Source organism: Acipenser ruthenus, chromosome 34 (assembly GCF_902713425.1).
Source record: "Acipenser ruthenus chromosome 34, fAciRut3.2 maternal haplotype, whole genome shotgun sequence".
Classification (NCBI taxonomy): Eukaryota; Metazoa; Chordata; class Actinopteri; order Acipenseriformes; family Acipenseridae; genus Acipenser; species Acipenser ruthenus.
The window spans coordinates 11,488,181-11,503,143 of NC_081222.1; the positions used below are offsets into that span (position 1 = coordinate 11,488,181).

The 14,963-nt window shown below is 42.3% G+C and overlaps 1 protein-coding gene across 2 annotated transcripts; it reads left to right on the top strand.

The window, feature by feature from the left end:
• Positions 1–17: 17 nt before the first annotated feature.
• pld6 (phospholipase D family, member 6) lies at positions 18–10,663 on the top strand. 2 transcript variants are annotated; one of them, XM_059007175.1, is made up of 3 exons: positions 18–177; positions 2,229–2,679; positions 9,971–10,663. In XM_059007175.1, the coding sequence occupies exons 1-3, from the start codon at positions 106–108 to the stop codon at positions 10,213–10,215; spliced, it is 768 nt and encodes a 255-aa protein (XP_058863158.1). In that variant the 5' UTR covers positions 18–105; the 3' UTR covers positions 10,216–10,663. The 2 variants fall into 2 exon arrangements, with proteins under 2 accessions (XP_058863158.1, XP_058863159.1); XM_059007176.1 differs by lacking the exon at positions 18–177 and adding an exon at positions 645–759.
• The last annotated feature ends 4,300 nt before the right edge of the window (positions 10,664–14,963 follow it).

Consider the following 14,963-nt stretch of genomic DNA (forward strand, 5'->3'; position numbering starts at 1 on the left):
AACAATTTCCAGTTTAAATTTAAATGACGACCTTCTACGTCATCACGTCACGCAGCCACGGGCTTCCACGGCAGCTTTTCCACGCACGCACTATGTGTGTCGTCAATGAGGCGCTGGAGACGCGTGACGACTAGACACTCAAAAACATATATATTATATATATTTGAAAACTATCAGGTAAGCAACATGCATACTGACTACACAGACTCTGTATGTATTTGCATTATATGCAATGGAACATTGTAAACTCACAGATAACTGTAAATAAATGACATAATGCAACGCTAAGTACCTAATGCAATAATTAATTTACAAATGAAGTAAAAAAAAATACAGAGTGGGCAACCAAAGGATATACGGGGCAGAATGACAATACACAGAATTAAAGAGAGAAACGAAACAAAAGTAACGACTCTCATTGCTTCAAGAGTTAAACACAAGGTGCTTGCGATCAGTCACATATTAAGGATGACAGAAAAAAAAAAACGTTGTATATTATTTTTACAATGTACGATAAACTTTTTTTTTTCTGAAAATACAATAATTTTGAGGCCCCAATTCGATATTTCTACTCTTCAGATCTGGCAACCCCTACTGGTGTCGCGTAAACGTGTCAAAACCGAGTTTAAATTTCCACTTCGAAGTGCTTATTAAACTAAGTTTAAGTCTGTTTAAAGCAATTAAAAGTGATGCTTGAACACGCTGGTTGCCGTTAACAAACCAGACATTGATTACGACTGAGGTAACTGACAAACAAAGGTATGTATGTTTCATGCCGGTGGCTTGCTTGTGCTTGTCTTTTCTACACGCCTCTAAACGTCCTAATTTGCGGGTTTTATTTTTAAATACCACACTGGAACACGCCAGGATTTCGAGAATACATCCCCTGCAATTATTAGTCGTCGCCCGGAGTCGTTTTGTTTTGTTGGTTTATGTTTACATTTGACATTTTTTCACGTTGTTCTGTGTTTGAATTTTAAATTTCGGTAAACACAAAATAAGAAAAACGTCTGTAATATTATAAACCGCCAATTACATATACATACAAGTACGGGCTAAAATGACAGAATACACTGATATGCAAATTACCGGTAATGGAAACACACACACACACAGTTTAATTAGTGTAAGTTTTGTAATTATGGTCTGTATTTAGTACAGTAAATGGCCGGTGAAATATATAACCCCATTTTAAAACATGCCTAAACAGAAGTGTGCTTAGCCTCCGGTGTATTAATAATAATGGGCTACTGTGAAGATTATTATTATCATTAGCCACAGGCTACTGTTTAAAACAACATTATTTTTTAAAACTGTAATGCAAAAAACACTACTTCGACGAATGCATGTATTTATATAAGGAAACGCTAACAGGGCTAAATCGTTTAATAAAAGCGTGTAGGACGGCGTATGAGCGGCGGTTCATTTCAAAAGCATGAAGTCTGGCTCATTTTGTTTACGTTATTTTCTGCAGAAGCAGTGTGTTTGAGTTACCATGGTGATCAGCCCGAGTTACCATGGTGATCAGCCCGGGGTAACTCCTGGTGCAGTGCCTGAGCTCGCGGGCTCCAGTACATTCCAGTGTGACCAATGCAGTGCAAAGCCTGACACGTCTTATAATGACAGGGCGGTGAATGTTACTGCATTTACACACACAGGACAAAGTGAGTCGACTGTTTAAAAGTCTCTCATTAAAGTTAACAGCAAAACGTTGCGTATAGCAATAGCGAAGGCATTGTGAAGAGCAGGCAGTCTGTAAGGGTTACTAATGGGAGCTGTGCTTAAGGGAGGAACAATTCATTTAAAACCTAGAATAAACAGGGTGTACTCGAATATAATCATTTGCTCAGCCAATTTCTTTTACATGATGTCCTAAAGTGAAACTTTATTTTCTAAAAAGTCTCAGCTCAGCAAGGCAGTATTTTCTCTACCTAAGGCTATTACTAGTTGCTTCCAGTTTGTTCCCCTAAGGGCCTTTTGCGTCATCAATGTCAGAAAGAGAACGGAAAATAATTATTAGAAACCAAATAACGTGGGTGAGAGAATGAGTGACATCTGTACAAGCTGCTTATTGTACCTTTTAACATCCAACACCTGGCTCCTGATCCGTGAAGTAAAACTGAAGGTAGTTCTGAAACACAGGACTGGGCGTGAATTTCAATCCATGCATTATACTGTTTTATTAAAAAAACAAAAAAATACACTACCACATCTTGACCTTGTTCCAGCTGCTGGGAAAAAAAAAAAAACCCAAAATGCTCCCGGACGGGTTTTCGATGGGGAAAACGTTCAAGCTGTTGGGGATTGGCGTTGTGGCAGCCACCCTGAGTCTGGAAGGAATCTCCTGGCTGCTTCGCTGCCTGCGAGACGGGAGAGGCAGGCCTGTGAAGGAAGTCCTCTTCTTCCCCACCACGGTTACCTGCATTAACCACCTATTCCTGCCCGGCCCCTGCTCCTGCTCGCTGCCGCACGGAGACAGCACCCCTTTCACTCAGCTCCTGAGGCACCTGCTCTCCGCTCGCTCCTCCCTGGACCTCTGCATCTTCGCCTTCTCCAGCCAGGAGCTGTGCAGGGTGGTGCTGGAGCTGCATCGTCAGCGCGGGGTCTCCGTGCGCGTGGTCACCGACAAGGACTACATGATGATCAGCGGCTCCCAGATCGGAGCGCTCCACAAGGCAGGTAGGTACCATCTCCCCTTCCCCCACTCCCACCCTGCTTCTCCCTCATCATTGACAGGGCTGCCTGTATAAGTTTCACACTTCAGAAACGCACGTTTTAATGTGAATTAAAAATGAGAGCGATCAGTGTGACGATGAAGTGGAAAATCACAACTTTTATTAACAGTTTGTACAGAACAGTATAGAGTAAGAAATGGCCGTTTAATGTTTTGTCGCAATTTGATAGACACCCTCTCCTCTCCCATTTATCCCCACAATCAAAAACTTTGAACAAAAAAAAATGCTAATGCCAAGTTTCATGAAAACTGGATAAGCGGATAACAGGATTGAAAAAAAAAAGCATGACACAGTGCCTTGCATAAGTATTCACCCCCTTTGGACTTTTCCACATTTTGTAGTGTTACAACCTGGAATTAAAATGGATTTAATTGGGATTTTTACCATTTGATTTACACAACATACTTAACACTTTGAAGGTGCAAAATATTTTTTATTGTGACACAAAAGTTAATTAAACAAAAAAAAGACATTTGTTGGTTGCATAAGTATTCACCCCCCTGAGTCTATACTTGGTAGAAGCACCTTTGGCAGCAATTACAGCTGTGAGTCTTTTTGGGTAAGTCTCTACCAGCTTTGCACATCTGGATCCTGCAATTATTGCCCATTCTTCTTGGCAAAATTGCTCAAGCGCTGTCAAGTTCGATGGGGACCGTTGGTTAACAGCAATTTTCAAGTCTTGCCACAGATTCTCAATCGGATTGAGGTCTGGGCTTTGACTGGGCCATTCTAAGACATTCAGGGTCTTGTTTTTAAACCACTCCAGTGTATCTTGGGCTGTGTGTTTAGGGTCATTGTCCTGCTGGAAGGTGAACCTCCGCCCCAGTCCCAGGTCTCTTGCAGACTGAAACAGGTTTTCCTCTAGAATTTCCCTGTATTTGGCTCAATCCATCTTGCCCTCAATCCTGACCAGTTTCCCAGTCCCTGCCGATGAAAAGCATCCCCATAACATGATGCTGCCACCACCATGCTTCACCGTGGGGATGGTGTTCTCAGGGTGATGAGCAGTGTTGGCTTTGCGCCACACATAGCATTTTGCGCTAAGGCCAAAAAGTTCAATTTTGGCCTCATCAGACCAGAGAACCTTTTTCCACGTTTGCTGTGTCTCCCACATGCCTTTTGGCAAAATCCAAACGGGATTTGATATGGGTTTTTTTTCAGCAATGGCTTTCTTCTCGCCATTCTTCCATAAAGCCCACCTTTGTGGAGCGTCCGGGTTATAGTTGACCCATGGACGGTTTCTCCCATCTCAGCTGTGGATCTCTCCAGCTCCTTCAGAGTTACCATTGGCCTTTTGGTTGCTTCTCTGACTAATGCCCTCCTTACCTGGTCACTGAGTTTTGGTGGACAGCCTTCTCTAGGCAGAGTCGCATTCTTTCCATTTTTTAATAATGGATTTAACGGTGCTCCGGGGATGTTCAAAGTTTGGGATTTTTTTTTTTTATAACCCAACCCTGATTGGTGCTTCTCCAGAACTTTATCCCGGACTTGTTTTGATAGCTCATGGGTCTTCTTGATGCTGTTTGTTTGGATATGCTCTCTAACAAACTCTGTGGCCTTCCAGAAACAGGTGTATTTAATCTGAGGTCATGTGACACTTTAATTGCACACAGGTGGACGCCATTCAACTAATTATGTGACTTCTGAAGGCAATTGGTTGCACCTGAGTTTATTTAGGGGTGACACAGCAAAGGGGGTGAATACTTATGCAATCAAGACTTTTCAGTTTTTTATTTGTAAATTTTGAAAAATATGTAGATTTTTTTCCCCACTTCGACATTATGGACTATTTTGTGTAGATCAGTGACAAAAAATCCAAATTAAATCCATTTTAATTCCAGGTTGTAACACTACAAAATGTGGAAAAGTCCAAGGGGGGTGAATACTTATGCAAGGCACTGTACGACACATAAACACAGACAGATGAGCGTACAGACAGACGCCCCCCCTAGAATGTGTACCTGGATCACTGAGGGTGCTTGGAATTTAAAATTAGTTTGAAATGTGTTTTAAGGAAACACAGACAAAGTTAGGGCAGAAGATATCTATATAATATTTATATATATATATATTTTAGCTCAAAGGGCCAGCTGCCCAACGTTTCGATATGTTGTACATATCTTTCTCAAGGGAGCCTGTGTTTGAATCAAAACATTGGAGGTATTTATAGGTTTTTGACGGCATGACAACTACTTGTTATTGTTTACATTCAAATTCATGATTTATTCTTACATGATGTAATGGTGTTCTATATATTGTGACATCATTTTTACTTCTATCTTTGAATCTGTATTAATTCTAATTAACACTACTTTATATAAACTTATATTTTTATTATATCATGCAATGCTGGCTTTGAGGATCAGTCTAGATTTGGCCTCCCCAGCGCATCAGCATGCACAACTTTTGAATGAATTTTGTTTATTTATTTAAATGTTATATATTTATTGAAGTTAATTAGTTCATTCTTTTCTGTTGAGTCCCGCTGGCATAATCGTGTTCAGTCTATTTATCCATTTACTTTCTTTTATTCTTCTATATGTCGCATTGTCTAATTTGAGCTGTTCTAATACTACAAACTTTACATCATTTATGTCATGTCCCTGACTGGTGAAGTGCTGTACTATTGGTTCATTCATTTTTTTATTTCTAATTAATGAAAGGTGGTTCTGAATTCTTTTATATAAAGTAGTTCCAGTCTCTCCAACATATTTGATTTCATCACATTTTTCACAGGCTATTCCATAAACAACATTGCTATTTTTACAGTAGGTATTAGTTTTTAGTGGATATGTGGTGTTCTTATGTTTAATTATATTTTTACGTTTGTCTATGTATTTACACACTTTACATCTACTAGTGCATATGTTCGTAGAACCTATTTTGTCAATTATTCTTTTATGTTTACTGTGAACTAAAATATCACCTAAATTAGCTTCTCTTTTGAATGCTACAACTGGGGCCTTAAGAAATACGTTTTTTAATTTTTCTGAATTATGTAGAATCCGCAAGTGTTTCCAAACTATCTTAGAAATATTATGCAAAAGTTTAGAGTAAGTCATTATTAATGGGACTCTTTTGACCTTTTTATCTCTATTTTTATAATCTAGTAGATCATCTCTTTTTAGTTTATCCACTTTTCTTAACTCTGTCTCTATAATTCTTTCTTTGTATCCTCTTTTTTTAAGATTTGTTTTTAATACATTTCTTTGTTTTACATATATAATGTGTGTGTTTGAGAAGCTGAAATGATCCTGCAATTTGTGCAATCATTGCTTTGATTGGATCAGCCGACCACAGCTGGATTGTATTTACTTACCTGGATCTTTCCCTGCATCAATTAAGTAAAGAAATTAAGTCCGGCAGACTTTAAATTACAGGCTGGAAGCAGCCTGGATTACATCAACCACCAATACATGATTATCCAGGGATTAACACTGATATGAGTGTCTGATGCAAGGCATGGATTCAAAGCATAGTAACGTCAGTAAACAGCAGTACCATCTAGAGCAGAGGTTCTCAATTTGTTTGTTGACGGACCCCTTTTCAAATGGAATAATAATCACGGACAAGCAGGGGACCGGGATTCGAAACAGATTCGCTAAAAGACCCGGCAGTCTGAGATGCTGTGGTTGTTACCAGGGAGCGATGTCACCAGCGGACACTCCACCAGCCCCTCTGCACACGCTCCGTCATGAATACAAGCACTCGCCCAGCCCCTCTGCACACGCTCCGTCAGGAATACAAGCACTCGCCCAGCCCCTCTGCACACGCTCCGTCATGAATACAAGCACTCGCCCAGCCCCTCTGCACACGCTCCGTCAGGAATACAAGCACTCGCCCAGCCCCTCTACACACGCTCCGTCATGAATACAAGCACTCGCCCAGCCCCTCTACACACGCTCCGTGATGAATACAAGCACTCGCCCAGCCCCTCTGCACACGCTCCGTCAGGAATACAAGCACTCGCCCAGCCCCTCTGCACACGCTCCGTCAGGAATACAAGCACTCGCCCAGCCCCTCTGCACACGCTCCGTCAGGAATACAAGCACTCGCCCAGCCCCTCTGCACACGCTCCGTCAGGAATACAAGCACTCGCCCAGCCCCTCTGCACACGCTCCGTCAGGAATACAAGCACTCGCCCAGCCCCTCTGCACACGCTCCGTCAGGAATACAAGCACTCGCCCAGCCCCTCTGCACACGCTCCGTCAGGAATACAAGCACTCGCCCAGCCCCTCTGCACACGCTCCGTCAGGAATACAAGCACTCGCCCAGCCCCTCTGCACACGCTCCGTCAGGAATACAAGCACTCGCCCAGCCCCTCTGCACACGCTCCGTCAGGAATACAAGCACTCGCCCAGCCCCTCTGCACACGCTCCGTCAGGAATACAAGCACTCGCCCAGCCCCTCTGCACACGCTCCGTCAGGAATACAAGCACTCGCCCAGCCCCTCTGCACACGCTCCGTCAGGAATACAAGCACTCGCCCAGCCCCTCTGCACACGCTCCGTCAGGAATACAAGCACTCGCCCAGCCCCTCTGCACACGCTCCGTCAGGAATACAAGCACTCGCCCAGCCCCTCTGCACACACTCCGTCAGGAATACAAGCACTCGCCCAGCCCCCTCTAGACCGATCTAGCCTGTATTACATGTATCTGTGGCAGGTGACTGGTAGTGAAGAACAGCTCCTGAACTCTGTCCATCCACAAACAGAACAAAACAAGAACAACACTGCATTTCAGGTACTGAAGTAAGAATCACTCATCGTGATTAAGAAGGGGAATATGAACATGAATTTAAACTTGTAAACTATTAAAGTCTGAAACACCTGCAGGGTCAGGCTCCATTCCTGTTTTTTTTTTTTGTTTTTTTTTTCTCAATTCCTTTTTCAAATCGATTCCCATTCCGACGCATCCTTGATCAGAATTGCAATCGGCAGTCTTCTGTAAAAATGAGTATCTCTCGGTGGCGACAGATTTCTCAAATCGAAGTCGCTGCTGGTCCGTGGCTTCAAATGGAAGCAGTTGAATAATCTCAGCAGTTATGATGTTTGAAAATATAAATTCCAGTTCATTCAAAGGAATTGTGAGAATTGATTTTCAGAAGGAAATGGAATTTGAATTGAAAAACAGGAGCTGACCTCAACCCTGCGCCCTTGCATTACTAATCTGATGAGTGTAGCTACTTAGCGATTCTAAATACACGCTACCATATCAGATGCTAGCATAATCTTTTATAAATACCGGGGCTGCATTACATCAAATAAATGAATAAAGAGGTTTGCAGAAATAAAACGCTGACGAGCAAAGGGAGATGGAAATGGAAGCGCTGGATCCTGTCCTGTCCAGCTTGTCTCTTTAATTAAATACATCAGGGAGTCTCTTAATGGGCGACTGGATCAGACACAAAAGAGCACTTCAATTTCAAGAGGACGGTTTGGCTTGGCTTCAGCGAGTCTCGCTGCCTTCAATCCCCAGGCTTTTTACATCATCCCCCTGCAATTTAATTTCTGCCAGGGTCTTGAGTCGGGAGCTGCTGGGACACAAAGTACTGTATGAAAACAATATTAATGAGGTGGGTGTCCTTTGTGTTTTATTCGTGCCTGTAGGAGTTTGTGTTGCAACTTCATTCAGGTCAAACAGGATCTTCTATACTTCGTTGTTAAGGATGGCTGACCGACATTCTCTTACCTCCTGTGTAAGTTACAGGTGATCCTATCCTGTGTGAGTCATATCCTGCTAATTACACCCACAGGTGTATCCAGGTTAAGGTAAAGAAATCAAAAGCCGAAGCCGAGAAGACTTGTGTTCTAGAGAATGTCTTCATCAGTGTGTTAGCTAGCTCTGCGGTTTCTGATGTCATATCTTTGCCCCTTAATGCCAGCCAGTGGTATGACGATGCACTGGTGTCTGTACTGGTTAATTTCTCCACAGCTACCTGATGTTTCAGCATGCACAGTTTGATACAGCACACGTGTACAATCCAACAGAGTAAAGAAAAACAGAAAGGGTGTAGTCAATTATAAACTGCAGAGTCATTCAGATTTTGTTTTTACAGAGTGAAATAAACTCTCGAGACTGTGCTGTTGGTCTTCTGATAACCTTGGGCTCTTTGTCTGAGTCCTCGTTCACAACATGAATGTGCCGATCGTGGTGATTTTTCAGCAGACTTGTGTAATACACTCCTACACTCCAGCCCCTTTTAAAAGGAGCTCTAATAGTGTTTTAAAAACCATGTCTTACCCCTTGTTAGCACAAGCATCACTGGCCCCTTTTAATGGTGCTAACCAAGTGTTTTAAAACCCATTTCCTGCCTCTGAATAGCACTACACAACCCTTTGTTGTTGAAAATCCGTTGTCTGTTTGCTTTCCTGCTTTGATTGTGTCTGTGCATATACAGCTGTGGCCACAAGTTTTGCATCAACTAGAATTATGAACATCATTTAGATGTTTTTATTTAACATCACATCTAATCAAGAAACTACACAATTATATCGCAAAAGCCTACCGGAAGCGATAATACAGTATTTCATGTTAGATTTTGAAATGTACCATTTTTTCTTTTTTTGTTGTTAAGTATATGGAAAACTGCAAAGCGGTGTGTAATTCAATATGTGAATTTAATGATCGACGCTCAGGATTGTAGGATGTGAAGTGTAGTGTGGGCTGATTGACTGTTTGGCCCAGGATCTCGTCTTCTGGATTGATAGGAGCCGCCCTCGTTTGAGGTGTGACCTCCGAGGTCGGGTGATGGAGGACCATCGATCCCCAGAAGGGAGATACAGTTGCAAAGGAGGCGGTGGGGAGGTGGAGGAGAAAGACTTGCAGAACAAGTATTGCAAGGTGAGCCTGGGCTATATAGGCTGAGGAACCAATAGGATTAGCGTAGCTCCTAGAACTACGGCAAGTCTCTATTGTAAGATTATTCAGCTGGTTTCATTCGACTTTATGAAGAAAAATGTGTTAATTCTATAGGGTGATGCTAAACCTTTGGCCAGAGCTGTACATTTGTAACATGATGCATGTCATTTGCATACCTAATCGCATCTAGATCTTAATTACCACTTACCCAGTTTACATTAAACAGTGCAGTGTTGTTTCTTATTCTACCCTGGTCTGTGCGTGCTGTTGATCTGCCACGTCGTGCTCGTTCTGTGCGTGCTGATGTGGGACGGATGTTACTGACATGCTTGTCTCATTAGCTGTAACTCTTTAAACCTGTCTCTGAATCTGCAGGGATCTCGGTGCGGCACGAGCTGGGCGGGTTCCACATGCACCACAAGTTCGCCGTGGTGGATAAGAAGCTCCTGATCACGGGCTCTCTGAACTGGACGCACCAGGCGGTGCAGGGAAACAAGGAGAACGTCCTGGTCACCGAGGACAGCGGCTTCGTCAGGCCCTTCCTGCTGGAGTTCGAGAAGCTCTGGGACGCCAACGACCCAGCCAGATCACCCACGCTGTCTGACTTCATAATGCTGTAGTGACGAGCCGTAGTTATGAGACCGCGCTGTTTGTGTAACGAGGAGGAAAGTGCTGTAAAGCCACTGAGGTACTGTATTAACCATAACTACTGTACATGCATTCACACACACACACACATGGTAAGGTATTGGATGTGTAGTCTAGTAAAACTAAAAGAAACCTATACAAATTTTATGACAAACATTTCTACTAGATTCATTAAACACCATGAAAAAAAAAAAAAAAACTTCACCACGCCCTGGCACTTGATAACTTGCAAAAAACTCTAAAGCAGGGAGTTCCTGGAGCAGCCGCAGTGTCTTCTGGCTTTCGTTCCACCCCGAGCTCTCAGTTAATTAATTGATCTAAGTATTTGATTAATTGACCAAATTTAACACTTCTCTCCAGGCCTCAAAATGTTTCATAGGTCGTGTACCTTGAATCAAGCGCATTTTAAAACCATCAACTGTAAAAGACCTTGAAAAATATTAAAACACATCCAATTGAACAAATAATTTGATCAATCACGTTGATTGAGAGTTGGAATGAAAACCAGAAGACCCCACGGCCCTCGAGGGCTGGAGTCTGACCCCCCTGCTCTTGGGACTTGGCTTTGACCTATCTGGGTATTTTCCATGGAAGACCAGAGCTGCATAACAGGCACTTTGTACACAACCTGCGTACAGCACATACAACACCAAGGGGTCTGATCTCAGTGCTGCCGTCCTAAAACTTCGAAACATGCACCCCGTTTTTAGCAATGTTAACAAGCCTGTCAAGAAAAAAACTACTGAGGGGTCAACCACAGCTGGATTAATACAGAGTTAACCCCTGAAGGTACACAAGGAATTTAGCGCTTGTTCAAACCTCTTAAAATACATTTGAGAGTGACTCGAGGCATCGCGAGGAGGACACTGACCGTGTGGATGACCAGATCCATCCTGTCAGTACATTGTAAACCCTGTTTCGTGCTCCTCCTCATTGCAGAAATAAGAATGTTAGCTTTTTTTTTTTTGTCCCTTATACCTTAAAGAGCGGCAGTATTAAGATCTGCCACTGTGTAGATCATTAAAATAGAGCCCACGTGTTCATCCACACTGTATGTGTGCCGTGATTGTCTAGACCTGAAACGAAAAAAACATGTTATATAATGTTTTTTTTTTTTTTTAATGGTGATTTGTTTTTGAATCCCCTTGTACATAAACTTTGTAGTTCCTCCTTACAGAAAATAAAATAACAATTTAAAATAATCATAAAAAAAAAGGTTTTGTGTCTGTAGGGGGACAAATTTATAGCAAAAGGTTAAAAGAAAATTAAATTTGGAGGAAAAGCTGCTGCTGCAGTGCTTTATCGTTTTATTTGTGTTCGTTCTGTCTTGTTGTTTCAGCAAACTTTTTCTTTTACTTTGAAATGTAACAAACATGGGATGTTATGCAGTAAATTATTTTCTCTATTAAAAAGAAATAGACCTTTTTAAATCCCTCAATTTGTGTCTGATTTTGTGATTTTTTTATTTCACAGATTAAAAGTGCAGTTACGTTAGAGTCTAATCGAAACCCGCTCGTCCAAACTGGCTTGTAATCAGAACCGTGCGATCGTAATGAAATGCTGGCTGGTAATGGCTGCAGAAACCAAACCTCAAAATCGGAAGCGGTGCTTAAAACATGATTGACATCATTCTCTTGTTTTTATTGAAAGGGTAATCAGTGTTTCACTTTAAACTGAACTAGGCGAGGCAAGCAAGTTTCTCTTCAGGTACAGATTGCGATCAGTAATCCGAGTCTAAACGAGGTCCCAGCTTGATAACGGAGGAGTGAAAGTCTGCCATGCAGCAAAGCCTGCAATGCCAGCAGCTATCTCCTGAGGAATGCACACAAACCAGTCAGAGGCTACTGTAGGATTACCATGGAACCGTTTTGAAAAAAAACTACAGGTTTCAGCACTAGTGTCTTGGCTAAATTCCTGGGAAGTTCAAAAGAAATATTTAAAAACGCTGGTTAATTTAGTCTTATTTAACTCCTATAGATGGCAGCATGAGGCAGGTTTAAACGTGAGCTGTAGTCCTACAGGTATACTGTAGTGTTGAAAATCCGTGCCATGCATTCTAACAATCAGAATCTCACCCAGCCTAGAATGCAGTGGCCAGTTCTGTTCTCCTCACTACAGAAGAGACATGAGTGCACTTGAGAATGCACAGAGAACTGGGCTGATCCCAGGACTCAACAGCACGAGAGGACGGGATAAAAGAATTAAAACTGAGAAAAGAGAAAGGAAAGAGGTGACTTGATTGAAGTTTATAAAACCCTAAACGGTACAGATAAACCCAGGTTTCAAATTCAGCACAGAGCGTCGAACAAGCATAATTGGAAGCTGAGTGAAAGTAAGTTTAGAAGGCAGGAAACACTTTTTACACAGAGTTTTAGAAATGCATGGAATAGCCCGGCCAGGTGAAGCAGTAACACACTATGAATGTTTAAAAACAACAGTGGTCGATTCTCCTTGCTGAACTTCTGTTCTGCTGAAAATTGACCTTAAAATGAGCAAAATAGCATTCTGCAAAGAACGAGGTGCACATAGAAAAACAATGATGCGTCAGTCAGAAGACAAATTCACTGCTGCAGATCTACCCCGCGGCACTTCCATAAAATGAAAACAACTTACATGGAACATATTTCATTACTGACTGTCACTTACAGGCGAAATTCTTATCTTTAGATTTGTGTCCTTTGGTGGGCGAGTGAACGCCTGGGAAAACACTGTGAGTTAAAGTATCTTCCAGTAATTTTTTTTTTTTTACTTCTGTGGAGACATATTTCAAACCACATACCGTTTCGCACTAAAACCACAGCCGGTATTGACAGACCAGCAAAACCTGTTAAGAGAGTACAGCCAGCACTGCACTGGAGTAATGCTGCACATCAGTGAATCACAAGAGTCCTGGCGTTGCAGCCTGCAAGGTTACAGGTGCGGTCTAAAGTATTCTAAAACCCTTCCCTTTTTAATTAAACAGCCGTGTCAAACTCCAGCCCTCGAGGGCCGCAGGGTCTTCTGGTTTTCATTCCAACTTAAGCTCTCGATTAACAGAATTGAGCTAATTATTTGTTCGATTGGAGGTGTTTTAATTTTTGTCAAGGTCTTTTACAGTTGATGGTTTTAAAATGCGCTTGATTCAAGGTAAACTACCTGGGGCAGCAGTGTGGAGTAGTGGTTAGGGCTCTGGACTCTTGACCGGAGGGTCGTGGGTTCAATCCCAGGTGGGGGACACTGCTGCTGTACCCTTGAGCAAGGTACTTTACCTAGATTGCTCCAGTTAAAACCCAACTGTATAATGGGTAATTGTATGTAAAAAATAATGTAATTGTATGTAAAAATAATGTGATATCTTGTAACAATTGTAAATAGCCCTGGATAAGGGCACCTGCTAAGAAATAAATAATAATAATGAAACATTTTGAGGCCTGGAGAGAAGTTTTAAATTTGGCCAATTAATCAAATCATTAGGCCAGTTAAGTAATTACGAGCTCGGGGTGGAACGAAAGCCAGAAGACACTGCGTCCCTCCAGGAGCTGAGTTTGAGACCCTCTGGTTTAACAGCTTCAGGACTCTTTTTCACTAGCCCCCTGACGGTTGAGACTACAGGCACACAACATGGCTGTCTAGTCACAGTTTTTAGAGAATGTCTAAGAGAAAGGGTGCTCCGTCCACTCCAGTCCAGGGCAGGCTTGAGGCATGGAAACTGGACTGCTCCCTCCCTCCCTCCCTCACCCCCCTAAGAGAAAGGGTGCTTCCTCCAGTCCAGGGCAGGCTTTAGGCATGGAGACTGAACTGCTCTCTCCCTCACTCCCTGAGAGAAAGGGTGCTCCCTCCAGGGCAGGGCAGGACAGGCTTGAGGCATAGAGACTGAACTGCTCCCTCCAGTCCAGGGCTGTCCAATGACAATAACAAGCTCTTAAAAAAAAAATTCCATCCCTAAAAAAAAGTGTAATAAAATAAGAAGCCAGTTAGGATACTTTTAAATTTTAACAGACTATCCATTAGTGAATGGGGCTGCATTGGGACTTGTGCACAATGATAAATGCTGCCCTGAAGCCAATTCAATACTGCAGTGCTACGGAGCAGCGTTAAAACACAGCTTCAATTCCGCTGGGGCTCGGGAGAGACTCGGTGCTTACTGTAAGCTGCAGCGCGGTCGAGTTGCTTGTCTGTTGCTTTGCAGCCGAACAGAAAGAAAATACAGAAGCGTGTGCAATGAATACAGACAGGGCTTGAGAGCGGCTTTCAAAAGAAGCCCAGTGTAGAGGCTTTCATGAACCACTATCACAGAGCGAAGTTCAGCTCTGCAGGAAGACATGTTTCCTAACTGAAGTTTAACATGTTTAAATGCAGTTAAAGCAAAGTAACTTCAACAACGTAATTACATTACAACTGTATGTTAAAACATGACGAAACGACAATGTCATGGTCATTTTATCTCTCATATTTAAACATTTGTATTAAGTTTAATAATATATATATATCTGTACATTTGGAAAAAATACAGTAGTTTAGGAATGCATTTCCGCTTTTTAATGACCCTCACAAAAAATAAGCGTGATACTGCCCGTGCTACTTGCAATGTTTTGCAATGTATTTTATTGTTTCAGATAGAATAATCGTCATGCATGCACCAGCTGCTGAAAATGTCGTCCGTCCGTCACCTCCCCCTCCCTTTTGAAACCAGTTACGCCACTTTGTATGTAATTATGCTTCTATGTTGAAAGACCGTTCT